This window comes from Haliotis rufescens, unplaced genomic scaffold (genome assembly GCF_023055435.1).
Source record: "Haliotis rufescens isolate VD_foot unplaced genomic scaffold, xgHalRufe1.0.p SCAF_26, whole genome shotgun sequence".
Lineage (NCBI taxonomy): Eukaryota > Metazoa > Mollusca > Gastropoda > Lepetellida > Haliotidae > Haliotis > Haliotis rufescens.
This window is the reverse complement of record NW_025963957.1, coordinates 5,206,139-5,234,124: the sequence shown is the minus strand read 5'-3', so window position 1 is coordinate 5,234,124 and position 27,986 is coordinate 5,206,139. Positions and strand designations below refer to the sequence as shown.

At 40.2% G+C, this 27,986-nt stretch overlaps 2 protein-coding genes across 2 annotated transcripts; one reads left to right on the top strand and one right to left on the bottom strand.

The window, feature by feature from the left end:
* Window positions 1-5,201: 5,201 nt before the first annotated feature.
* LOC124147367 lies at window positions 5,202-15,910 on the bottom strand. The gene is made up of 6 exons (XM_046518063.2): window positions 15,755-15,910; window positions 11,240-11,364; window positions 10,835-10,891; window positions 9,995-10,113; window positions 6,986-7,121; window positions 5,202-6,296 (listed from the first exon to the last, which is right to left on the bottom strand). Exons 1-6 carry the CDS (start codon window positions 15,822-15,824, stop codon window positions 6,186-6,188), a joined length of 618 nt encoding a protein of 205 aa, XP_046374019.1. The 5' UTR covers window positions 15,825-15,910; the 3' UTR covers window positions 5,202-6,185.
* Window positions 15,911-17,998: 2,088 nt separating this feature from the next.
* LOC124147366 (tripartite motif-containing protein 2-like) lies at window positions 17,999-24,255 on the top strand. The gene is made up of 3 exons (XM_046518062.2): window positions 17,999-18,104; window positions 20,322-20,613; window positions 21,345-24,255. The coding sequence occupies exons 2-3, from the start codon at window positions 20,322-20,324 to the stop codon at window positions 22,979-22,981; spliced, it is 1,929 nt and encodes a 642-aa protein (XP_046374018.2). The 5' UTR covers window positions 17,999-18,104; the 3' UTR covers window positions 22,982-24,255.
* Window positions 24,256-27,986: the final 3,731 nt, after the last annotated feature.

Below are 27,986 nucleotides of genomic sequence, written 5' to 3'. Positions count from 1 at the left end.
CATTGATGAAACAACGTGGCATGTCAATATTGTAGAATTATCAAAGTATTTATGTCAAATTAAAAATATCCTATTGGTAATATTACCAATAGTTCTTACTGCTTATAGCTTGTATATATACGGGACATGTTTGATTATTTTGTTATTTAATTATTTAATTACATAAGAGAATCTTCGGATTTATCTGGAGGAAATAAAGACATTCATTCATTCACTCATTCATATATTCAAGCATATTAATTATTTTACACCAGTATTTAACAGCCCTTTTTCATGTGAATATATATACATAGGATATCGTCCACATTCACGTCTAACTAAATGATTTGGGGACAATATTTCAACACAAAATAAACGTTTGAACGCAAACATTTGAATTGTTTTGATTTCTTTGTGAATATCCTTATTTCTGAACCATAAAGTAAAATGGTACTAATTTTGGTATCAAACATTGTAAAACATAGACCATATGGGAGTGGCTTAATCATATACAAGGATTTGAATACACCACAAAACAATCTTCTTCACTTGCACATCAGGTTTATCAACGTGAATGGAACAGTTTCAAGATCAGTGTCATACACATACCATTTTTCATGTTTAGATAGTATACCACCAATTTTAAAAACAACAGTTTTCGTGTTTTCTAAGTTCACAGATAACAGGTGACTTTCACAGAAACATTCTACAACGTTAATACGTTTTTGGAAACCATGTAGAGAATCTACCAGAAGCACTACGTCATCTGCAAATAATAATAGAAATAGTTGTATAATATCCGGATGCATCTGTATCCCATGTTCACAGTTTGATTCGATTCCTAAAGCTAACTCATTCATAAACATGGAACATAATAGTGGTATTAACACACATCCTTGTCTTACACCCAGTGGATAGTCAAACTTTTGTGACAGATTATTGTATTCGTGTACTAGGCCCTTTACACACTTATTGATGGATGTGAGAGCACATAGCATTTACCGCGAAACGCCCCTATGTTTCAGTACGAACCATAGCTTGGATCTATTAACAAGATCAAAAGCCTTTCTATAATTAAATAATATGGCATAAAGCTTACCTTTCATTGATAAATAACGTTGAATAATGGCTTGGGGGATTAACATGTATAACCCTGCCTAAAACCCGCTTCTGACTCAACACTTTTTTCATAAGAATCAGCCCAGAATGTCAGTCTGTTATTGAGTATAGGTGTATACAATCGGGGAAGGCGACCGGTAAAGGGATCACCGTTCAGGAGGAATCAGCTGGAAAAAAAGTATGTAAAAATTGCATGATTTCTTTTTTAGGTGCTATATGAGTGAAACAAGACTCAATTGTTACGTATGGACTGTAATAATTATGAAATCTGTCCATTAAAGCCTTTAAAATCAAAATTGTTACGAGGTATCATAAAGGTACCACACAGTCGGACGCACATCGATCTCAATAAAATCAGATCTTAGTTCTCGCTGCCGCAAAACAAAGATATGAGGACATCCCATTACGGGTCACGTCAGACAGACCTTTTGCGAACTCTGACCGACCAATGAAATTACTGACAAGAAGTCGACATTAGCCAATCAGCCAATCTCGTGCTTTACTGCACTAATGTCAAATAGGCGACTACGCTTCGAAACATATTTTGACAAATTCTCGCTTACAAATTTGAAACCTGAACAAAAGAACAATCTGGAATGGCTAATATGTGGTCTAGATTGTATAGATTCAGTCATTAAGCCCGTAACTATCGTTCGGAAAACCCTGTGTTAAAGTTTTCGAGGTTGGATGATTAGAAATCACATTCCGACTGGTAAGCTACGCTCTGATTGGTCGGATGAAAGGTCGTTCTGACGTGACCTCTAATGGGATGTCCTCAGAACTTTGTTTAGCGGTAGCGAGAACTAAGATCTGATTTTAATTAGTTTGGACGCACATGTATGCAGCATAACGTTAGCACAGACACGCTGCAGAACAGGCAATTAACATTATACGTTCGCTTCATCCGGCATCTTTCATCATTGCTCACAGAGTAACAGCGACCACGATCTGTTTCCCCACATATGCTCTGATCAAGCTTCTGGTGGAGGTTCATCGGACGCAACTTTTCAACACGAATAATACCATATGTTGACTGCAATGCGACCAGAAAACAGTGTTTTTGTGTTTGTATGTTAAGAAAGGGAATGTATGACAAGTCAATTAGTGTCCAAAATAATGACAATTATGTTGTTTTTTATAATACACGTCCTGCTAAATATGACGTGCGTATTATGACCAACCGGTCCCTGTAAATTAAAAAATGTATTTTGTCTCCGGCACCCTTTTGTCGTATAGAAAGCTCTTCTTCAATAAACATTCAAAGTAACACAATTTTAATACCAGATACCTGCGGTTTCTGTCAATGTTTGTGATGTGAAAAAAGTTTGTTTTCATAATAACTATTTCAAAGTTATCTATCAAACGATTAAGTCATGTATCGTTAAAAAGAAACATTAAATAAGAATCTGCCTGTATGAGAAACGTTTAAGTTTAGCGATTACAAAATTAATGATGAGAGTTTGGGTGGTATTCCAGACTGACGAAGGATGATGGGAATCCAGGTTCTTTACCTCAACTTGATACTAAAATGATAAAATGTGATAAAATGTTTGTCCTTTTAATTGCATACTCCTATTAAAAGCATCCATTTTATTGACAACTGAATTATGTAATTAAATACATTCAAGTTGTACAGTCCATGGTACAACTGCGAGTATGGTTGTTGTAAATACCACCACTGTGCTTGTCGTAAGAGGCGACTAACGGTATCGGGTGGTCAGGCTCGCTGCCTTTGTTGATGCATGTCATCGTATCCTAGTTGCGTGGATCGATGCTCATGATGCCAGTCACTGGATTGTCTGGTCCAGACTCGATTATTTACAGACCGCTGCCATATAGCTGGAATATTGTTGAGCGCAACAAACAACCACCACGCCATCTGGTCCTGGTCGTTTGTTATTTGCATCATTTAGTATTTTAAATATAACTTCTTGATCAGTGATTGATTAATTAAGTTCTCCGCTGCATCATGAAAAAGAGTATCCATATTAGCGTGCAAAATAGTGTAGAAATCGCACAGTGACTCGCTAAATAGGCACTCAAACTGCGTGACAGGCTTATTTTCATAATCTTTAGACCACTAATACCTACCACTGAGTACCCAGGGTACGGCAATACCATAGTTACTATGTGTTAAATTACCCCCTTGACATTCTTGACATATCGAATGCATCGCTATAATATAGTCATCTGTTTCATTTATGTATTCAACCGTACCATCAGCAATATGGTCCAGGAAATATTTCATCCTTGTGTTCAAATCACTTCCAAGAAAATATGTTCAAGATTATAATTTGACCTCACTGTAAGAACCTGATCTTGAAAATATTGCACGTCATAGAATCCGCAACCAAAATACATTCCATTTACAATATGATAGATTGAGCGTGTGAAAATTTGTAGTGACATCGGCAATATTTCAGAAAATAAACACATTTTAAGTACATTATGACGGATTGGGTGAGTTCAAATTTCAATATTTCAGAAATATTGGGAAAATATGTTGGGCAAAGAGTGCAAATGTTCTGTTGGTGACATTAAGACGATGTGTAACGTGTGTACAATACTAGAAGATGAACCTCATGTAGTTTTTAGTATCCCAATGATACGCTTCGACAATATAAATTATATATAGTGCATATACATGTACATATATATTGTCGAAGCGCACATAAAATATGTTGCTTCAGAAATAATCAGTGATGTGAAGGGCATATAATATGAATTCATACCAAAATAAACTGTCTGCCTGTAGGTATGTCTGTTGTACCTGGTGTTAATCGGGTTATCGGTTCCTTCTAAAGAATCAAGATGTGAGTTTGGGTATGCTAGTGATTGTAATGATGCTAGTGTCAGTGACTACTTCCCAGTGTGATTAACATCAATCTTATGCAAGGGTACTTTAAATTTGAATGCACATACTAAAAACAATTATATACTTTTCTATGGAATCCTAGAAGGGACATTGTCGCGTAGTCGCATTGTTGCCCTTACCAACAACAGAAAAACTAGCAAAAAGTGTCAAAATTAACTGAAGTGCGACAATGCGACAATGCGACAACGCGACTTTTTTGCAATTGATGGCATTGACGCGTTGTCGCATTGTCGCGCTTTTAATAATCTTTTTTTATTTTTCCAAATAGCGACAATGCGTCGAGACATTTATTTCATTGTCACAGTGTGTCGCGTTATCGCATTGTCGCCCCATTAAACATGTGTAAAATAAGGCACTATCGCGTTGTCGCTTATTTCAATTAATGGTGCGCATCTGCTGTTAGTGAATTATTCTACGCATGCGCCGAAATGGTTATACTCCTTTTCAAGCTCCGATGTCCTTGTGTTGGCTCCAATAGTTCTAAAACCAAAGTAGCAATGGCAATGTGGGTTCCTTTTCTTAAAATTTAAACAAATCTTTCATTGTTGCTTTAGAAATTAGTTCATGTTCCGTTATTGTCTGTGTTCGGTTTTCATAAACCAAACGTGTTCTCACAGCAAGAAACAAACACTTTGCATTTCTATTTGATTTAATTCCCGTCTCCGACATCTTTTCGCCGTGCAGAGCTGCGTCTCCTTGACGTACCAGAAAACTACGATCATGGGTTCGAATCCAAACACCATACACATACACCACTTAGAGATGTCCTCTCACATCAAGCTGACACGCTGTGAAATAATTCAAATTTCGTTCAAAGCGGCACTAAACCTAACTCACTCACTCGTCTTTTTAAAAAACGGACTGTTTCTAACCGTCACGTAGATCGGATGTGGACAAGGTATTTCCACTGGGCATTCGATCTACACCGTTAGGTCACTGAGGACCCCTGGTCCAGAGAAAAACAAAGTAACCCATGCAAGCATTTGCAGCCTGCAATTATACTATCATCCACTTGTCCGTCTAGCAAATACTAACTGGAATATTGCTAGTTTAAAATATTAAACCACTTGCTCAATGTTCAACGAACTGTGCCCGTCCAAGAGTGCAGGTTATGCACACAGAACATATTAATGCGCGAAACAATAAACTCTGCTTTTAGCAGACATGTTTTATGATAACGGAAATGGTTTTGTCATTTCTTTTATAATATAGTATCAAACAAGGCGACAATCATAAATCAGTTTATTTTTAAATCATTCCATTTTTGTAACTGACAATCACGCATTAAAATCTCTCAGCAAATTCAGTATATGGCATAGGTCTGTCAAGGCAAGAACACGAATAATGTTCTTAAATTACCATGGAGGCTCGTAGGACATACCTTAAGCTTTTGGTTGGAGGTGAAGATTTGGTCGGCAGGTCGAAAACGATTTTTCTTTTTAAAGTACGTTGTACAGGATATTTGTAATGGTCTTAAAGTTTGATTTGGATCGGGGGGTGATAAAAAGTAAACACACCTTAGCCTGGTTTGAATCTTTATGAATGTTATAAACCTAAATCTGGCAGCAGCACTTCATTGTCTATATTATTGTCAGAGCGATCTTTACCGTCGGCGGTATGTTAAAAAAACGTCATTATGATTTTTTCTTTTCTCTGGATTTCCGAATTTTAGGATCTGTGGACCCGCAAACCAAGCAGACAAAATGTAAGGCCTTACTAGTTTATGTCACAATGTAAGGCCGTGCTAGTTTATTTCACACTGCAAGGTCTTACTAGTTTATATCATAATGTAAGGTCATACTAGTTTATATCATAATGTACGGTCATGCTAGTTTATGTCATAATGTACGGTCATGCTAGTTTATGTCATAATGTACGGTCATGCTAGTTTATGTCATAATGTACGGTCATGCTAGTTTATGTCATAATGTACGGTCATGCTAGTTTATGTCATAATGTAAGGCCATGTTAGTTTATGTCACAATGTAAGGTCATGCTAGCTTATGTCATAATGTAAGGTCTTACTAGTTTATGTCATAATGTAAAGCCATACTAGTTTATGTCTTAATGGCGTATGCTTTGAAAACACATTTGTAATCACACCCTGTAACAATTGGAAAGATTAAACGGAATGACAAAAAGTAATTCTTCGTCAGTTTGTTTTTCGCACGCATGTCTTGGATGGAATGTCTACGTCATGACATTATTGTGACTAATATTTGATGGGAGCGGTGACGTAGTTTTGGTTACCAAAGGAGCTAGCTGACGCCACAGTTACCGTGGATGGTTGCACATTCTGCATGTACACAAAACGCTGGTTATTCTGCAAGAAAATAAATATAATAATGTAATGATGGTACAAGCTATGTCAAAGATATGAGAAGATTGGCATATAACGGTTGCAGCCAAAATAATACCGCGCAAAAACAGTTTTTGTTTTCTATCAGATGTTGACGGCATTTTTTCTCTAGAAATCTGACGTAACGGACAAAAAGCAACATATGATTTGTTAATGCCAGATGTAACGGGAAAAGGGAAGCATATTTGTCAATATCGCAGGGTGGATATGAATCCAGCAACAAAGTGAGTATCAACGATATTCCAGCCACATCACTGCGATCTGTACTTTATCAAGGCTTGCCCGGTAAATCAGTGATTGTGTTCGAGGAAGATATCTAATCTTTTCCCGATCACACTGGAAAAACACGTTGCCTCCGGTTTCACTTTCGTTTGTTTCAGAAAAAAACAGCATGTCTTGAAGCAGTTTCCATTAACAAAATTCCCAGCACCCCTCCCCTCAAATAAAATGAAATAGAGTGAGTGAGTGACTGTGTGAGTTTAAATAGATAAATAAATAGATAAATATATATAAACCCTCCTAAAACAGTCAGTCCCTCAGAAACAACCATATAGTTAGTCTTGTGACACGCTTCATGTACTGTTTGAGGTCGATTCTGCTCCCGGCCGCACGACCTGCAGAGATCAGTCAACCCATACATGGAACTGGCGTACCTCATTCCTACATGCGAGGATCCCAGACAGGATGGTGGTGACGAGGGTGAAGATCCAGCCGAGTGCGTTGACGATTATCACGGAGATAGACATGGCATATATGTTGGATGGGATTCCACACGCGTTACCCGGGGTGCTGGAATCACAGGGGTCACTTTATGTATTTTAACATATTTTGTTAAAAGATATTAAATATCCAACTGTTTGACTATTAACAGGACATTTTAAATCTTCGATTATATTATGTTTCTTTGACGACAGACACCACTGGCCAATTCTTAAATATAGCTTCATTTTGGGAACGGTGCGAATGAAAAAAGCCGACCAATCAAATTACATTCTTTATTCCTGACTGAGACAAGGAGGTTTATCATTAAAATACTAGCTTCTGAGCGGGAAATTATTTTCCATGTTGCCCGCTGAGAACTCAATAGGAACACATCTTATATAGGTAACTTGTATATCCTGAATAAGTATTGTTCAGTTGAAATGAACCGATGTTTATCCGAATGCATTGGGTAAAGGAAAGTAACTTGTTTCGCGTGCGTCTTCTGCTTGAGTTTTGCTGAGTTAAACTGCGGACAATTATCCCGAACCTGAATGAATGACTGTAAGATAAATTCGTTGTCATCCGTTCTGGACGGGTACATGGTGTGATGTACCCCGTGTGAGCCTATGTACCCCTCGTTCGACGGCTCACACACAGGGTACATCACACCGCAGAAAGGGCAATCAGAAAAGGTATTTCAAGTTATTTCAAGCTCATGCGCGACTGAAATCCTGTATGAGATAAGTTACAAAAGATATGGGAATTGTGACGTCACTCAATGGAGATATGATACACAAGATATATGTAGGCTGATATTTTATTTATATCAATGTCATTGACATTATACAAATAATTACTCTTGACGAGGTCAATATGCGAAATATTGGACCCCAGGACCTGACCCCTGAGGTGGTCAGACCGCCGTGAAACGTCCGAACCAGACAATCACGTTACAGGTCTATCCTAATCATGTGACGAGACTACATTCGAGATCAGAGTCAGTCACATGATTTGATACATTGAAATGTATTGTTTCGTCACGTGGTACAGGCTAACAAAATTAATGGAAATGCAAGATTCTTACTAGAGGTATAACTAATACACATATTTGTTGTGTTCCACTACAAAACAAGTCTTTGTAGATTCTGGTTATTTAAATGAGCTTTCGTGCCCCCCTATTATCCTGCAGAAGTACTGGGTGTCTTGCGCCTACTTTCCCATGTTTGAGGGACGTTCATAACTTGCACTTTTCAAGCCCATAGTAAACTAACGGACAAAAGAAACGCCACCAAACAATTTTCTGGTCTAAAACAAAACAGACGCAAAATTTAGTAACAGTTGATATTATATTGTAAAAAAATTTATTCAAAAACGGTATTTGAAAATGACATGATCAAAATCCATGTACTTAAAGTTCTGCAGACACGTTGATCATGCTGGGTCCACTGTCCAGTATTCGATCACACCCGCAGAATCGGCGTCGATGTCTTTTAAAGTCCCGTGCTACACACATGGCTCGGTATCGGATCTGACCCCCTCCAGCCACGATGCAAGCCCTAACACGACGTCGAACTGATTACACGAGTCTCCTGACATCCTGATTAGGGTTCGAATTCCTGCAGGGCAATCGCCAAGGTATCCATCTTCAATGGCGGCTGTTGACGTTTCCGAATCCTGCGTCCAAGTTGGTCCCAGATGTGCTCTATGGGCGACAGGTCCGGTGATCTGGCTGGCCACTATAATACGGTCACGTTGTTGGCGTTCGGAAAGTCGCTGGTGACTCGAGCTGTATGAGGGGCGGCGTTGCCCTGCTGAAACAGTGTCCGTGGGTGTCGTTGCAGGAAAGGCAGTACCGCAGGCCGCAAAACCTCCTCAATGTAACGACTGCCACTGATGGACAGTCCTGGCCCATCTCAGTCTGGGACGTCGGTGTAGAAACGTTAAGGTGAAGCCCTTGAAAGGTCGATAGGCACGGAGACCATACAGGCGGAGACGTCTAGCAACGGTCCTTCTGCTTACTGGATGTCCAATGCTCTTTTCGGATGATGGCGTCACAGTTAGGAATTTGGACATTAGGTGAAGCACCCGTAAATACCGATCTTCCTGTGGGGTGTTCCACTTCTGGGCCTGTCTGCAGTACTGCCAGTTCGCCTGTGACGTGTGACAAGTCTGGCGATGATGCACATGATCATGGCAACGTGCTCCTGCGTCGCTCCCATTTGCAACATACCGATGGCTCTCTCCCTCTGCTCTGCGGTTAGTCGAGGCATGTTCGTCGTTTTAAACGGTTTCATGTGATGAGAGAGTATAATACTGCTCATGTTTTAAACCAGAATTCCATACGGGCAACCTTGTGCGCATTTTTCATTTTTTAGTGATTTAATTCTCTTTTCCCGAAAAATTACGCGAAGCACGTGCACATGTTCATTCCAGCTACATGTATGTGTTCCCAACTGTTTTCGTGCAGTTTGGCAAATTTGTTGAAAACTGACGACCATTATTTATTTGGTGGCGTTTGTTTTGCCCGCTAGTTTATATAAGTTGTAGCAGGATCACGATTGGTACATGGGGTTTTCTGCGTCTCGCGTTAGGTTTTATACCCCATGTACCCCGAGTGATCCTGCTGCCACGAATTTATCTCACCGACATGTTTTAATATGACATTGTAAATAATTAAAACAAATTCAAAATTGATAGAAAACAGCTGTTCCATTTGGCGAAGGACAACTTGTTCTATGTCACATGACTTTCATTCAAGTGACTCGAAAGAAACGTGCGTCTTTTTGCCTCTCAGAAATCCACGTGCAGCCTGTCTTCCTCGTGGCGGGGCATAAGAGTTTTATTCTAATGCTGAGACATTTATTTTACTCCAAGGCGGGATACATATTATCAAGATCACGTGGACCAATCAGATCTCACCATTCTGAGATGGAGGTATAATAAAATATATTGTTACATACATGCATCCAGGTCCATTTACACCAATCTCAGCAATGGCAGCAATACTGAGGATCCCTATGATGAAGAAGACCCCCATGACCAGTAGGGTGATGATACAAAACACCATATGTGTGATGTACTGGAGTAGAAATATGCATGAGTCAGCAGTTGCGAAATACGGAGCAACATTTACATGCAACCAACCGATTGCAGTTGCAATTCTTAATTTCATGTCAATATTTATTATCACAGCCTTCTATATAAAGACACAGACAAATGTTTCTCTGCAGAATCTCAATGTTACATTTCTTACACTTTGAAAGCCTGAAGCAGCAGCACCGTGTATCACTGTTGATATGTCTCAATGCTACAGGGGGCACGGGTCGCTTAAGGCGCAGCGATTCGCTGTGCAGAGTTGCGTCACATGGGCCCGCCAAAAAACCTATGATTGTGGGTTCGAATCCCGGTTCGCCCCGATTAAGTTTCTAGGTTTGTCAGCACCATACCAGTGCTCGTGGCTTTCTTCAAAGTGTTAAACGTCTGAGACCAGCATCACTTTGGGCTTTTTCCCCCACAATTAGCTGACACGACGCGATATAACTGTATACTGTTAAAAGCGGCGTTAAACTAACTCACTCAATGCAACATCGGAATGAAATATCAAAGGGAGACAACTATACATGGTATGTTATCTTTCCTGACCTCACACAGTCAGATAAATAATATCGTATGGATGTTATATCCTTTATACACTATGATACATTCAGCAGTCAGTTTTCAAAATAAATAGTACCAGCATGTGATAGTACCTGCAAGTGAGTCTCTCTGTATAAGAAAAATGATGCGAAGATCTTGCTTACCATTCCCTTTGCTTTCACCAATGAGGCGACAAGTCCCATGAGCCCAGGTACCATGTACTGGAATTATACATATAATAACTTCAAAAGTAACATTTTGAAGAATAATCTTCAGAGTTAGAATTTTAGCAGTTAAAACTGGACTAAGTAAATTTATATTTTCGGGTCGGAGATTTACAACGTTTTTACCCACATCACGTTAAGGGAACGCCGCCATCACGTTACTGGGAAGTCTTCTTCAGACGGTAAACACTCACTCAACATGCATTATATGCATTACATAAAAACATTTATTTTCTTAACAATGAGTAACCGACACTCAAAAACACTATTACTCTAACGTTGTTTGACAGTAATATAAGATACAAGACATTATTAAAATTATATTAGGAAAACAAGCCAACATACCGCAAATCCGACAGCCCATATCGGCATCGTTGATAACATGCTCACGGTACTTTCGTCAGAGGGTAGATCTTCCAGCGAAAGTAATTCTCTCATTATGACACCAAGCAGAGCGCTGAACGCGATGCCTGAAATGTATTGAAAGTCGTGTATGAACTATTACCAAGGATAACAAAATATCTAATGTTATGGGTATCTTGGTTTCCAAAAATGAGCATATCGGTAGACGGGGCGTGTTGACCAATCAATCACTGCTTCAGTTTCCACGTGTGTCGGGAACGTGTGGCCTTGTCTTCCAACAGCTGCCTGGAACCAGAGACATCTGAACACACACATACATGTATATGTACTGATACATTTATTCATAAACAAGCGGGCAAAAGATACACCATAAAATAAATAATGGTAGGGATAATGGTCACTCGGGATACACGGGGTTTAATGCGTCCCTAGTGGTCCCTCCGCTTCGTGGTATAAAACCTAACGCGAGACGCAGAAAACCCCATGTACCCATCGTGATCCTTCTACAGCTTATATAAACTAGCGGGCAAAAGAAACGCCACCAAATGAATAATGTTCGTCAGTTTTCAACAAATTTGCCAAACTGCACGAAAACAGTTGGGAACACATAGCCGGAATGCAACTTACCTAATTCCTGTGAACATGTGCATGTGTTTCACGTGATTTTCGAGGAAAGTGAATCACTGAAAAATGCAAAATGTGCTCAAAGTTACCCGTATGAAGTTCTGGTGTCAAAGATGAGCAGGATTGTACTCTTTCATCACATGAAACCGTTTAAAACAACGAACATGCCTCAGAGAAGAGCAGAGGGAGAGAGCCATCGGTATGTTACAAATGGGTGCGACGCCAGGATCATGGGCTGCTTCAAGTGCACCATCGCCAGACTTGTCACACGTCACAGGCGAACTGGCAGTACTGCAGACAGGCCGAGGAGTGGAAGACCCCACAAGAAAGCCAATGTTTACGGGCTTCACCTAATGTCCAAATTTCTAACTGTGACGCCATCATCCGAAAAGAGCCTTGAACATCCAGTAAGCAGAAGGATCGTTGCTGGACGTCTCCGCCTGTATGGTCTCCGTGCCTTGTCACACGTCACAGACGAACTGGCAGTACTGCAGACAGGCCGAGGAGTGGAAGACCCAAGGTCACGACCCCACAGGAAGACCGGTATGTACAGGTGCTTCCCCTGAGGTCCAGATTCCTAACTGTGACGTCATCATCCGCAAACAGCCTTGGACATCCAGTCGGCAGAAGAACCGTTGCTAGACGACTCCGCCTGTGTGGTCTCGGGTGTTTTAGGTGTTTTAGGTTATATGACGGTACCTGTGCGAGGAAGGTACGTCAGTCACGTACTGTCACTATACAGGAGTTTTAGATTATCTGACGGTACCTGTGGGAAGAAGGTACGTCAGTCACGTACTGTCACTAAACAGGTGTTTTAGGTAATCTGACGGTACCTGTGGGAGGAGGGTACGTCAGTCACGGACTGTCACTATACAGGAGTTTTACATTATCTGATGTGTACCTGTGGGAGGAGGGTACGTCAGTCACGTACTGTCACTACACAGGTGTTTTAGGTTATCTGATGTGTACCTGTGGGAGGAGGGTACGTCAGTCACGTACTGTCACTACACAGGTGTTTTACATTATCTGATGTGTACCTGTAGGGGGAAGGTACGTCAGTCACGTACTGACACTACACAGGTGTTTTAGGTAACCTGATGTGTACCTGTGGGGGGAAGGTACGTCAGTCACGGACTGTCACTATACAGGTGTTTTAGGTTATCTGATGTGTACCTGTGGGAGGAGGGTACGTCAGTCACGTACTGTCACTACACAGGTGTTTTAGGTAACCTGATGTGTACCTGTGGGGGGAAGGTACGTCAGTCACGTACTGTCACTACACAGGTGTTTTAGGTAACCTGATGTGTACCTGTGGGGGGAAGGTACGTTAGTCACGTACTGTAACTATACAGGTGTTTTTGGTTATCTGATGTGTACCTGTGGGAGAAGGGTACGTCAGTCACGTACTGTCACTATACAGGTGTTTTAGGTTATCTGATGTGTACCTGTGGGAGGAGGGTACGTCAGTCACGTACTGTCACTACACAGGTGTTTTACATTATCTGATGTGTACCTGTGGGAGGAGGGTACGTCGGCCACGTACTGTCACTATACAGGTGTTTTAGGTTGTCTGATGTGTATCTGTGGGAGGAGGGTACGTCAGTCACGTACTGTCACTATACAGGTGTTTTAGGTTATCTGATGTGTATCTGTGGGAGGAGGGTACGTCAGTCACATTCTGTCACTACACAGGTGTTTAGGTAATCTGATGTGTACCTGTGGGAGGAGGGTACGTCAGTCACGTACAATCACTATACAGGTGTTTTAGGTTATCTGATTGTACCTGTGGGAGGAGGGTACGTCAGTCACGTACTGTCAGTACACAGATAATTTAGATAAACCATTTGTTGGTGTTGATAACATCGATGTGTGCACGAATATCACCCTGTTTTCTGGGTCATGCTAGGAGCTTTACTGAAAGCTGTAGATATGATATCAGTAGGTTGATATTTGCCTACCTGGATGTTGTTGCAGCACAGGGGGAAATTCAACGACAGTTGGTTTTGAAACACGTTATAAAAAGTCGATTGACAAGGTAAATAATACAGTGACATCAACGCAGATCGGATGTAAAATGTATTCGAATTGTGAGCTAACAAACGGTAGACTTCATACATTATTATAGTTTTTCTTTCGATTTGGAAGCAATTTTCCAAAGAGAAATTGATACATTGTCAACTAATTTACTAAAGAAATGATATTCAGTAACTATTATTTTGCAGGAAGTCATAATACTAGACTGGCATGAGGGAAACTTTGAAGGCTTGGGAATTAATATTTAATCCCACATTACATTATCTATGGGTAATAAATGCAAGACTCGAACATATTAATAGATTAGTGGGAGGCTGAAAAAAGACATCTAACATTAATAGGTAAAATCACAGTAATTAAGACTCTGGCTCTTTCATGATGGATATACGCAAATTAATTGATTCTTTGAAATTATCATTTTTAAGGAGTTTACAAAAACCGACTTTGTCAACATCAAATAACTTTCAATCAAAACAGATATTTCTTTTGGGAGCAATTATTGATAAGTTCATTACTTTGAAAAATCCCTTTTGGGGGGATATATTGAATATTTGGGGTAATTATTTCATAAAACATAAAGTTAACAAATAAAGTATTGAAGAAGTTTTATCAGAGACAATATGGTTCAATCACAAATTTAAAAATAATTTCATTCTAAAACATCGGTTTTAGAAAGGTATTTATAGTTTAAAAGATTTATGTAGCAACAGCAGATTTTTAACATTTGAAGAATTACAAAACAAATTTCAAATTAAAGGTACTTTACTTGACTACAACAGAGTAATGCTAAATATCCCTAAATCCTTGAAAAAAGCAATAAATGGCAGATTTTGTATCATAGCTAATTTATACATAAATAACATTTTTAGAGACTTGTTGATAAGAACAAAGGGCTTCAGAATATTTTATGATAAACTTATAGCTACAACTAACTTTCCTCTGATGTATGATAAATGGGGCATTTTCAAGGCATTTTATGGAATAATGTTTCCTCTAATTGTAGAATGTGTACCAATGATGTTAAACTAATAGACTTCACGTACAGATTCATAAATAGAGTTCTATATACCAAAAAGGAATGACTGAAAATGAAGTTAAAGGATGATGATATATACTCATTTTGTGTCTCTGAATCTGAAAACGTATACCATGTGTAAGTTGAATGCGTTTTTGTAAGGGAATTTTGGTTAGAAATTGAAATATATCTAAACGGGAAACTTGCATATGATATTCATATAGTTATTTAGCTACAACAAAAACAACTACCTTTTCAACCATATAATTCTTCTTGCAAAAAAATACATTCACCAGTCCAGCATTAAGAAAACACCATTTTGCTTTCCTTTTATTTCATAAAAATATTGAAAGATAAATGTAAAATAGAAAAAAATTATCGCATTGAAACATAACAGTATTAATAGATTCGACAGAAAATGGAAGAAATTATCAGCCTACTTATTATTATTTCTAAGTCAATCAATATATGTACACACCCATATCTGACCATGTTTTAAGATTCTATGAATTGCTACACGTATATATACCTCATGTACCAAGGTTACATTTATGTCTACTGAATTGAAATAAAATTATTTTAAAAAAACCAAAACAAACTATTATTTGCTTGTATGCCACGAATAACATAAACGTATCAATGTAATATGACATAAAACATATTTTCAGCATCACTGACATTCTTAAATGTGATGGACAAAGCAGCAGAAAGGGTAATCGAAGTGTAAAACTCACTCACTCACTCACTCACTCACTCACTCAACTCATCCCAAGACAATTACAGGGAGAATCCCACTAACTCACTCACTCGCTCACTCAACTTACCACATCCCACGACAATTACAGAGAGAATCCCATCAGCAATGTTGTTTTTGTCACCGGGGGTGCCCGCCATAGTTTCAGTGTGATGCTTTGGTCCACTTGCGTTCTACTGACACTGAACATATGATAATGTTATCATGGGTCCTACTCTCTACACGTATTGGATGTGTGATGGCGATGTGAGGAGCTTCATAGCGTTGTTATCAATTATAACCAAAGGTCACAATGTGTATACACATGAAGACTTTCACATACCTTTAAGAACAATAATAATAATGCTAATAATGATAATATAAAAACTCACTTTATAATGCGCCAGATTCCACTGACCAACCTACATTGCTCTTGTCTTTTGATCAGTGTACACTTATATGTCATTCTTATTTACCTGGGGTGAGTGAGGGAGAAATTGAGTTTAACGTCGCGTCCAAGATTATTGCACTTATATAGCGACGTGCATGTACGTGTGTGTGTGTTTGTGTGGCTGCTTGTACTAGTCCGGACTGATGCCGATTAATAGTGCTAGCTCACTGAGATAAAGTGTCGCAGTCTTTTCGTATGACGCGGACGGGGATCGAACCCCGGACCTTCCGTTCTCCCGGCGGACGCTCTACCACTAGACCACGGAGGCGGTCTATTTACCTGGGGAGAAGACAACACAATGTGTTAATCTTACTCTTTCATCCAGTGACACCATTCACTGCTTCGCGATCAGAGGCATATTTCGAACAGTCTCACGAGTTACCAGGTTTCATCTGGACTGCTCTGATGGTCGTGCAAGAGTATACAGGCATACAGGAGAATGTTGTAGCGACGCTTGCTTTACTCAAAGTGGTCAGTTTGGGGGTGGAAGTGTAATGGCATGGGGTAACATCACAACACAACACAACTCAGCACAACACAACACAACACAACACAACACAACACAACACAACACAACTCAACACAACTCAACTCAGCACAACACAGCCTTGTTAATGACACTTTGAAAGGCTCACGCTGTGTGTTCGTTTCTATTATCGGACGAAGTTAGAGTCGCTACGTGGATCAGCAAATTACAGATGTTTCATTCTTAACCTTCCACTTACAAATAGTGGGCTGAACAGCGACACTGTACCCGACTCGTTAACATAGGGGGAGAAATAGAAAAGACCCAGGTCCAGTTTACAGTCTGGTGCTGCCTGCAATGATATTGCTGTAATATAGCTGAAACGGCGTACATCATACTCACTCACACACTCTGTAGCGTGAAGAGTCAATGCCTGTAATAACCATCCGATACAGACAAGGAGTAGTGAGGTGAGGTGAGGTGAGGTGAGGTGAGGTGAGGTGAGGTGAGGTGAGGTGAGGTGAAATTGGGTTCAACGTTGCAGTCAAAATTATTGCACTTCTTTAGCAACCGTGCGTGCGTGCGTGCGTGCGTGCGTGCGTGCGTGCTTGCGTGCGTGTGTTGCTGCTTGTTGTCCAGGCTCATGCTGGTTTTATAGTACCATAACATAGTATAGATACCATACCTACCATACCACCTCTCTCTCTCTCTCTCTCTCTCTCTCTCTCTCTCTCTCTCTCTCACACACACATCTATCTTCCATCTTTTACATGTTCTAATGGGTCATACGTGTAGATACATGATGGGCAATTGAGAAAATATTTTACTGAAATAGGCAACACCAGTTCAACAGGATAAATCTATCACTTTGATAAGAGACCGCCATGCTTGAAGTTGACGGACACAGTCTCGGAATCCGTATTACATCGGACTTGCTGTTTAGTTGGTCACGTGAATTGATTGGCAGGTGGCCAAAGGTTAATTATCTCCATTAGGGGCCACACTATTTATTATAATAAATATGATGGTGAAAAAAACAAAACGAAAAGAGGTGTTTAATGTTGGATATCATAACTTAAACTATAGGCCTTGATAAAAACAAATTAAAAAATATATGTTTCCATAAAATCCTAACCAACAAAATCTACGTAGTTGTGAGACTAATATATATATCTTAACAAACCAATGTTCTCAACATGTGCGCAAGTTGGTGGGAAGGCAAGGTCACCGACCCATCACCGTTTTCACCAGTTCACTTTCCAAATAGGAATTATACATAGTACAATGTCATGTATTTGAGGTAAATATCTCATCGAAAAACAAATGACGTTCCGACAAAGGTGTGGTATGTTGATGGCATAGATTGGGATAGATTCATACAATAAGTGCTTGTACTTTGATACATGCAGATAGCACCATCACGAAATCACGTTGTCGAAGCAACGTCACGTGACACACACGAGGAAAGCAACCAGGAAGTGAGACGCGGGCAGAAAGACGATTCACAGCGGAGCAGGTATTGAGGTATGTGATGCATTTTATACAGCAGTGTACAGATGACTTTTTGTAATAGTACCTTGTTGTGGTGTAGCATATATTTCGTTTGTTTATGTAAAGGGGTCTGTTTCTTTTATTTACTAACAAATGTATGTGAGGTGAGGTGAAATGGGGTTTAACGTCGCGTCCAAGATTATTGCCCTTATATAGCGACGTGCATGTACGTGTGTGTGTTTGTGTGGCTGATTGTACTAGTCCGGACCGATACCGACTTATAGTGCTAGCACACTGAGATACCATGCCGCAGTTTAACATGAATACCCCACTCAGACACAGTGTACTGACTCCGAGCCGACCAGTCCTTGTTTTAGCCCCTTAATGCCGCGAGCCAGACAGGGTAACAACAAGTACCATCTTTTAAGGTCTTTTGGTATGACACGGCCGGGGATCGAACCCCGGACCTTCCGCTCTCCGGGCGGACGCTCCACCACTAGACCACGGAGGCGGTCTCATATGTATGTATAATGTGTACATGTAGTTAAACAACGACTGCCGTTTCACTTTAATACAGAAAGTAGACTTGGTATTCCCTGTCTGATTAAAATAGGATGGCATCTGGATATTTCTGTGAAAGGCGGTTAGCAGCTGAAATCTCATCACTGGAAAAGGCTACCCACTCTCGGTGTGATGCTACTAAGTATTAGTGTTATCAACATTAAATAACATGGAGCTAGACAGACTGGGACGGTCGATCAAGGCTTCGTGACGATAAACAGAGATTTTCCCCTTTGAACTACGAGCGATATCGGCTTGTGTCGCCCACTTGACTTGGGGTCGTGGCGAGCGTGGTGGTGGTGTCTGTGTGTGTGTGCGTGATTGCATGAGTGTGGGTGCGCGTGTGCGTGTGTGTGATTTAGTAGGAAGTTAGCTAGCGTGAATTTCCCTTTATGAATATATTATATGTCACAAACATGTACTTGTATACACACGTTTGGCGCTTAATATTCAATACTTGCATTTACCACCATTTAAGAGGTAACAATAAAGGTGGGAATGATATACTATATTACCATCATGAACCTGTATGTAACAATAGTCCATATGCATATGGAGGCTAAACAGAAGCGACGCGATTAACAGAATTAAGTTAAAAGTGAATATAGCAGAACTGTTTCCACACAGCTCCGATGCTGCTGGCTGTTTTCAAGTAGAACAGACCTTTTGTTACAATGTATGTCATGAAAAGGTGAACCGAATACCACAAAACAGACCAGTGTGTTCATATATACATTTCAGCATTAACCTGTGTATAGTTTGCCGAATCAGAGATCTGGGACATCAGGGTGAGTGAGTGAGTGAGTGAGTGAGTGAGTGAGTGAGTGAGAGAGTGAGTGAGTGAGTGAGTGAGAGAGTGAGTGAGAGAGTGAGTGAGTGAGTGAGAGAGTGAGTGAGTGAGTGAGTGAGTGAGTGAGTGAGTGAGTGCGTGAGTGAGTGAGTTGTGGTGGTAAGATACGGCACTCTCAGCAACATTCAAGTACATACACAACTTCCCAAGGAAATGGTTATTTTGAAACAGTATAAAACTATACACACAAACTGCATGCCTTAGTCTCGTGGTGTATTCGCCCATTCAGCTTGTAAAGTCCCATAGACCTCGCTAGAAACACATGTTATTCAGAGTACTATAAGAAACCCAAACAGGCTTTTAAATGGCTTATTTTACACAAGAACATTATGCAAATTGAAAAATAGCCACAACGGAAACGACTTTGATGTTCTAGTTTTGGTTTGAACTGCGTCACACGTATTTTCTATGCACGCGCTTTATGATTAACATGATTGTTTGTAAAGCAATACCTATGTACATATTCTGGTAGCAGCTTCAACAACAGCATGTATTTCATTTATAATTATATGCAGTCATTACTTTTTATTATATGTACATTTACATTGTGTAGCAGATAAATGCAGGAACCTACAGATACAAGAGTTATCTCCCTTCCCACTTACCGTCACTGAGGACTTTGCCCCAGTCCTGAGTGTGTCGAGGAGACTTCTGTTGTCTGTAATATTAATTCTAAATACGCATGTCCTATTAAGATGTTACATCATTGGATGTCGGTGTGGATACATTCTCTTACATGTTCTATGAAGGCAAATCAGTGTTGTTTGTTTCAGACCCTATCCTTTCTTCAGATACAATATACGCATCTATATTTCTTTAAGCCAGATGTTATACTTCAGATGGCGACCGCCAAGAAACTAACAGACAATCACCTGACCTGTGTCATCTGTACTGAGGTGTTCACAGACCCAGCCACACTTCAGTGTCATCATACATTCTGTAAGTCCTGTCTGCTGAAATACACCAAGACACAGCCTGAAGCAGTACAAGCCAAGTCCATCCCATGTCCCTCGTGTAGACAACTGACGAAGGTGACCACCCTTGACAGTCCAGTAGAGGAGTGGGTCAGTCAGCTGAAACCAAGCCACGTCATACAGGGGCTGATGGACGACTTTGGACCAGGGGCAGAAGGTAACTGATTGAAAGTATATGTTCAATAAGTATAACCAATACTTAACAAGAGATTATGAGGTTTAATCCAATTGCAAAACTGAATTGCATTCTGTTGCATATTTAAGAAATAAACGACTCGTGGTCCTTGTTAATCATACAATAAAATACTGCAGGGAGAATAAACCATGAGTCGCTTATTTTTTATTTCGTATATGAGATGCCATTTTTTACATCCTTTGATGTCAATAAATTGTTCAAGTTTGAAAAACATTTACCCGTATTTAAATAATCATGACTCCCTGAATTCAATCCGACCTCTTAAATGTCGGACAGCTACAGTTTATGTCGAGGGAAGTTAAGTTTGGTATTCCCACAATACTGACGTCGATTATCTGCTCCTTTCCTCCAAGTACTGATTGTCATATCTCGCCTACTTTTGGGTGCGATCGGTCGGCCATTGCGTTCATCTGCGCTCTCCAGCTACATCTATGGGGAACAACTTCCATCTGAAAAATAACGTTGTCCAAGTTACGACGTCATCAAGTTTCGAGCGCCTGTTTATTGTTTTATCATTGTTCTCTACGATTTATCGGGTAGCTATCTTATATTTAACACTAATGAATTGATTCACATGAATATTTAATAATTATATGTGATATTTTTATTCCAATAACCTTATAGTTTTCCTTTGAATATAATGATTTATATACGTTTATCCAGAAAACACAGGTTGATGTTTGTCATTACAGCTGCCGATGCAAATGTCTGCAGTGTTTGCAAAACACAAGGGAAGACAACTCCTGCCACATCATGGTGCTCCGTCTGTGACGAGGTCTTCTGTGATGGATGTCTGAAGATGCACAACATCATGCCAATGTCACGTGACCATGACGTTGTGGATGTGTTAAATGCTACCAAGAGAAAAGCTAGGCATCGCTTTATGTGTAAAACACACAAAGACAAACAGATAGAGTTGTTCTGTAAAGATTGTAAGATGGCCATTTGTCATACATGCTGCAGTATAAAACATAGGAAATGTGACGATGTTGATACCTTAGATAATATGACTCCTCTTGTTAGAGAACACCTGTCAAATCAAAACCAAGAACTGAAAATCAAAATGACAACTTCAGAAAATATAACCATCTTAAGGAAATTTCAAATCAAAGAATTTCAGACAAATGCGCAAAATATTAAAGATGAAATCAGAAATATACGTCAGAGAGTGGTAGAAGTCATTTTAAGCAAGGAAAAACAACTACTTGATAAAGTCGACCGATCATCCGATGAACAATTACATGAATTACAAGCAGAAATAAAATCCCAGGAGATTGAGCTGCAGATGTACCAGCAGCAGTATGAGTTCACAGCCAATGCTGTGACGTCCAACTGTGAGAGGGACATGTATGCTGTCTACGAGTCGGTGGGTGAGGCGTCTACAGACAACGGAGACACGGGCAACAGACTAGCAGCAGGAAGGGTTGTATTCACACACGACATGGACAAGCTGAGTAAAGCAGTGGAAGAGCTACAGCTGGGGGAGGTTGCAGTTGTCCGTGGTGTGAGTGACCGCCAGTCTACCCCTGTTCTACATCACACTATTGACTTTGTGTCGGACGGTGGTAAGAGGGATATTCATTTGAATGACGTCACAGTGTTGACTGTTGGTGATATTACAGTAACAATAGTTGCAGATTACCATAACAAGAGCCTCAAAACATATCACACATCAGACCCAAACACGCTTGGTAATCTACTGCTTTCTAATTGGCCTTGGCAAATAGCAAAGTTAAGTGAGAGTCAGATAGCTGTCAGTGTTCCATCGAGTAAGGAGATAGTTACAGTGAATGTTACCCCAGATCCTGTATTGCTGTCAACAATCAAGACAAGCAAGATGTACTTCGCTCTGTCCACTCTGAGTCCTTCACAGCTGGCGGCGGGTACATGTAGACAGCCTCACTCTGTGGACATACTGGACATGACAGGGAGGATACTGAAGTCTATCAACACCGGTGTCATAAGGAGTCCAGACTATATCCATGTCACCAGTAATAACAACTTAATAGTCAGTGAAAGACGAGTTAACTCCCTTGTATGTGTGACCAGTGAAGGAGAAGCTGTTTTCACCTACACTCCCACAGCAGACAGAGCTTGGACATGGCCTTGGGGTATCACAACAACCAGCACAGGAGATATCCTGCTTGTAGACAGAGACTCCCACAAGGTGATTAAGCTGACAGAGTCGGGGCAGTTTGTCAGAGATGTCCTCACACATCAGGATGGTCTGAAAGATCCCCGTGGTATCTGTCTTGATGGGAACGGGTTTCTGTATGTTACATGTGGCCGATGTGTCAGCGTATTTAAATTTAAAAAAACTGTGAAGTGAGACATGTCTACATATGTACATGGTTAAGAACATGAGAGGATTCCTCCTTTACGGCAATTTCCGATCTTGTTCATTGCTTTCAACAGTAATTCACATAGTTAAGATATTACATCCACTATTGGAACGGAATGTCACAGAGAGAAGGCCTATCTCATGGCAGTACCTGAGATCACGTGACCTGAGTCCGCTCACCTAAAACAGGTGATGTTATTTACTGTTGTATAGTATATGTTTGAGGTGTGTAGTTGGTCAGTCCCCTGGCTTCTTAAAATATTTAATCTTGATTGAATCCCTTCGTGTGTGCTGATACATGTGTTAGTCGTTGCTCTAATGTTTTATTTGACCTTCTTGCAGAAATGTCCAGCAATTCATAACGTAAGCGTACTACCAGGAAACTGTGATGTTTATGTTTGATCACATGAAATATATAATACTTAACAATACTTTGTCTACTACAGCAACTTGTCACGGTTCCCTCAGAGTTTGAAATTAATTTCTAACCGCTTTCGATTCGTTAAGGGGGGATAATAAGTAGCGGATGCCTTCAGAACTGTTGAAGTACTATTAAGTTCGATCACTATTATCGACAGATTCTAAATAATATGACGGACGCGCTAGTGATTGGAGTTGCCGTAAAAGATCACAATACCAACACTGATCAACCATAAAAAACTCCAGCATAGAAAAAATATTGTATTACTTTTCTTAAAGTTTCCGCACCGTTTCAGTTTGATTTATGTTCAAGGCAGACGGAGCTTTCACACACATTTAGAAACATTCTCGTATAATCCCTTTACCTCCTCACCATCTCTGAGCATTATAGGCAACACACGTAGTAAAACTATATACTAATAAGGGGTTGCCGAGATAAGTATTGCCGATATATTCAAACAATTCAGTTGCAAAATTAGTGATTAGAATACATCACTGAACATCAGTAAATAACTAATTATTACACTTTTGAGTTAAGGAACGTTACTGAGGAATTTCCTATTACGACACTTTGTCAGTTTTCTATCGCAGTCATTAAATTCGACGCTTTGTTCCACTTTGGGCTTTCTTTCCATTAAGCTGACACATGGTGACATAACCGAAATACTCTTCAAAGTAGCGTTAACACTCAACCTACTATGCAATTTATTAACATTGCAAAGTGTTTACAATGCTTCCACATTTGGTGGGTAGACAGTTGTCAGGATTCCTATTTGTCTAGATCCTTACATTAAACAGGTACAACTCCTAATACTACAGCAACTAAACATATATCTTCTTAACTTGTTTGTTCTCCTTCATTTAGCAGTAAGACCCCATTGGGATTCAGGTTACAGAGGCCCCCAGCAATCTGTGTATGTAGTAAGAGACGATTCAATGGATCGTGTGCTCGGGTCGGATCATTGTGTATCACCGTGCTCGTCGATAGTTGTTATAATATCAATCACCAGATAGTCTGGTTCCGACTCGTACAGGTCGACTCTATATAGCCGGAATATTGCTTGATACGGCCTTGAACAGCAAAAAACAACCATGGAGGAATTTTATCCAGAAAATGAGTTAAATGGTGATGATTTGAAGTTTCCTAATGTTAGTAATTAGTTACACTCACATGTAGTTTTGACCCGCGTGTCCATGTCCATGTGTATTGTAGGGTTTATTGTGGGATTTGTATCATGACTGTTGGGATACATAAAAATAAAAGTTTCTCGTCCCATTTGTTTCTAAAGTAAGGAGGGAGCTTGGACTTTTTTAACATTGAAAAATGTCATCATGGAGGATTCTTATTTTCTGCCCTTCAAGCATACCCACGTGGGCATATGAATTGATTTGAGCTTGGCACAGAGACCAGGAATGTGCTTCCTCCATTGTGTCACATCAAGACAATGAATCCATGTCGGGATTCGAACCCGGGTCTTCTGTGAGACTTGTGATGCTTTGGCCATTATTATCGTCCAAATCAGGGTAGAAGTTTTAGCTGTGGATAAGAGGAAATGTTTCCTACTGGAACATGACTAATAAAAAAATTTAAATGCGTTTAAAAAAAGCAAACAAGTTAAATAGCCACACACGTAAGGAATGGATGGTATGTCTCTGGTATGTGAAATATTCCACACAAAACCCTTCTTAGGAAGTATCACTTCCTTGAAACCTTGTAAAGAGGAAAATTGGAAACGATTCAGAACGTTTCATCTCGAGTGAGTGAGGTTTGTTTGAGGGCGCTTTGAACAGACTGTGAGTTTATATCACGGCGTGTCAGCTGCATGTGGGTGGTTTCGATGTTTAACACATGAGGTGAAATTCACAAGAACGGGCCGGGTGCTGACAAACCTAGAAACATAATCACAGTAAATCTGGGATTCGAGCCCATGAGCATAGGTCCCTGTCACACCTAAGGGACGCAACTCTACACATCGATGTTGAACCAAAGCTTTAATCGGAATCAATGTAACAGTCGTATTCCCGTAAGCATAAAATGACCAACGATGGGAAACAATTGACTGTCATTTATGGACCTACTCTTTAACCGGACTAATACATCACATGAATTCATCCGGGGTAGAAAAGGTCTTTAGCAACCCATGCTTGCCGTAAAAAGCGACTATGCTTGTCGCAAGAGGCGGTTGCTGCATGTCATCGATCCCATTTCCATGGATCGATGCTCATGATATTAATCACTGGATTGTCTGGTCCAGACTCGATTATTTACAGATCGCCGTCATATAGCTGGAATATTGCTGAATGCGGCGTTAAACAACAAACCGACCAACAAACTATAGGAATTCAGCTTACGAAATACACACTATTCCTATTTTTCTTTAAGACGGTTGCAGTAGATTACAAAACAAGTTTGCAATGTGACGCTGATGAAAGATATGACACAGCAGGGCACCCTGCACACAGGTTGTACATGTAGACTATAAGCTGATACAGATGCATGTCCATGTATCCAAGGTAATTTTAAAACGCCTTAATTACCGGCGGTAATTGTCGTTAATTACCAGGGTATAGCCAGTCGCGTACCTCTTCACCTGAACTACGGTAATCCCCTCGTTCTTTGGTGCTGACTGTCTGGGATGAGCGAGAGGTACAATGTCAGTACCCGAGGGCCTTGGACCTATTACTGTAGTTCCTCCAACAAGCACAAAGAGTGATCTTCGTTTAACAGCTTTTATTCCAACTTTGTGTTGCCGGTCAACCCACTCTAATTGTCACTTAATTATGAGACTTCGGCCGCAAAGCTTCAGTCTCAGTCGAAATGCTGGTGCCTAGGTTTGGTTTCTGGTTCGAAAGATCATGACAACAAGCCGAGAGCGGAGCACCAGTCCAGATGTAGTCTCCCCAGCCGCAGCCGCTACCTAGCCGCTCTCTAGCCGTTCTCTATTCGTTCTTAGCCGTTCTCTCTTCGTTCTTAGCCGTTCTCTCGATTTGGGGCTTTTGCCCCTTTTTAAACCGGTACCTACGTCACAGCTCTACTCATTTTTCCATCTATCATTGGTCAGCCACCTTTCCCCCCTACACTAGATCATTCTAACCCACTCTTATCTAATAACCAGCACCTTATTCGGACTTGCCATGATGTAGCTTCTCACCCTTTTGGAATTCGAACTATTCCCCCCCAATACCATATATGTCTCAAGACCCTGACGTTTCCGTCCCTCTCATCTCTGTTCCACTTGTTTTTCATTTATGTATAGCCCTCGACCTACTACCCTCACCCCTGGTTACTCGTGGCCAAGTATGCTCCCGTAGTCTTCAACTATCAGAGCTGCCCGTCTCCTATATATATATCAATGTGTTATGTTTACATCTTACTGGTTTCAACTCCTCTTCTTGACCTTTATATACAATCACGGAGGTGTCCTAATGAATTGTTAATTACTTTAATTAGTTGTTAATTACTGTACTTTTATGCCTATAATACGACCCCCGTTCTGGCGAAGAGTGTGTCCCCACACTCTGAGATGGTGCCAATTCTTGTTATATTATCTGGTATATATTCCCTCTTATTTCTATGACCTATTGATTTAACTACCCTTTTATTATCTAAATATGTATTACGCTTTCGTGCCTATAATACGACCCCCGTTCTGGCGAAGAGTGTGTCCCCACACTCTTGGATGCTGTGACGCAGGGATCCGGGCCTTGTTCTGAACGTTCAGTAAATATACGAGATAATTATTCCTATTATTAGTCTTGCAACAAGTGGATTTGGTTGACCGCAACCTAACATACACATTGAGATACATTCCAATACATACATTGATATATTCCCGGAAATCCGGTTTCATAGTACAAAGCCCTTGGACTAACAATTTCATACTATTCGATAATACAACACGCTAGTTTGCTAACTAAATAATTTCAGGAGTAACCTACCTGCAATGTTTTCAGACCTGTCGGGGATCATCACTTTATCAATCCCACCAATGACAGTTTGTCAAATGTTACCTTCCATGTATTCTTGATACCGTAAATAACGTGGACAATTTAACCAGTGTACAATGATTCGTAGTACAAGTACAAGTAGCATGGACAAGTTCAGAAGGGTCACACCCTTTACGTAAAATTACAATGAATCACCCTGTTATGATTTGTACGATTACAAGAGGTTACTCCAATATTCCTTAACAGAACATGAAGGATGGACAATTCGAAAGGGTCACACACTTATGTGATTCTCAATTCCATAAGAAGGATGGACAATTCGAAAGGGTGATACACCAATGTAATTTTTAATAATTCTCAGGCAACAATCTTCACTCATGGTATCCCAATGGATATTTGTGTAAGCGAAATTATATTATGTCTATATTCGTGTACACGACATGGTGAGACCCTGAGCCAAGGATCGTTCTCATATGAGTAGCCAGCCAACATATGACGGTCACAATCGTTGTTGTTTCTGTCTGTTATTATGTATTTTGTTGTTGTTGTTTTTGTTTTTAATTTTAGGAGTATCAACACCATGGGCTTAACTTGGATTTGCTCTTGTATAAGTGACTCGTGGGAG

Bases quoted from the DNA above. Each gene is read 5' to 3' on its own strand.
- LOC124147367 (XM_046518063.2), bottom strand. From the start codon at position 15,824: ATGGCGGGCACCCCCGGTGACAAAAACAACATTGCTGATGGGATTCTC. The intron at 10,892-11,239 runs GTATGTTGGCTT...GTATAATTCCAG, and splicing joins TATGGGCTGTCGGATTTGCG to TACATGGTACCTGGGCTCAT. The intron at 7,122-9,994 runs GTATGTAACAAT...CTGTGATTCCAG, and splicing joins GTAAATGGACCTGGATGCAT to CACCCCGGGTAACGCGTGTG.
- LOC124147366 (XM_046518062.2), top strand. From the start codon at position 20,322: ATGGCGACCGCCAAGAAACTAACAGACAATCACCTGACCTGTGTCATC. The intron at 20,614-21,344 runs GTAACTGATTGA...TTGTCATTACAG, and splicing joins CTTTGGACCAGGGGCAGAAG to CTGCCGATGCAAATGTCTGC.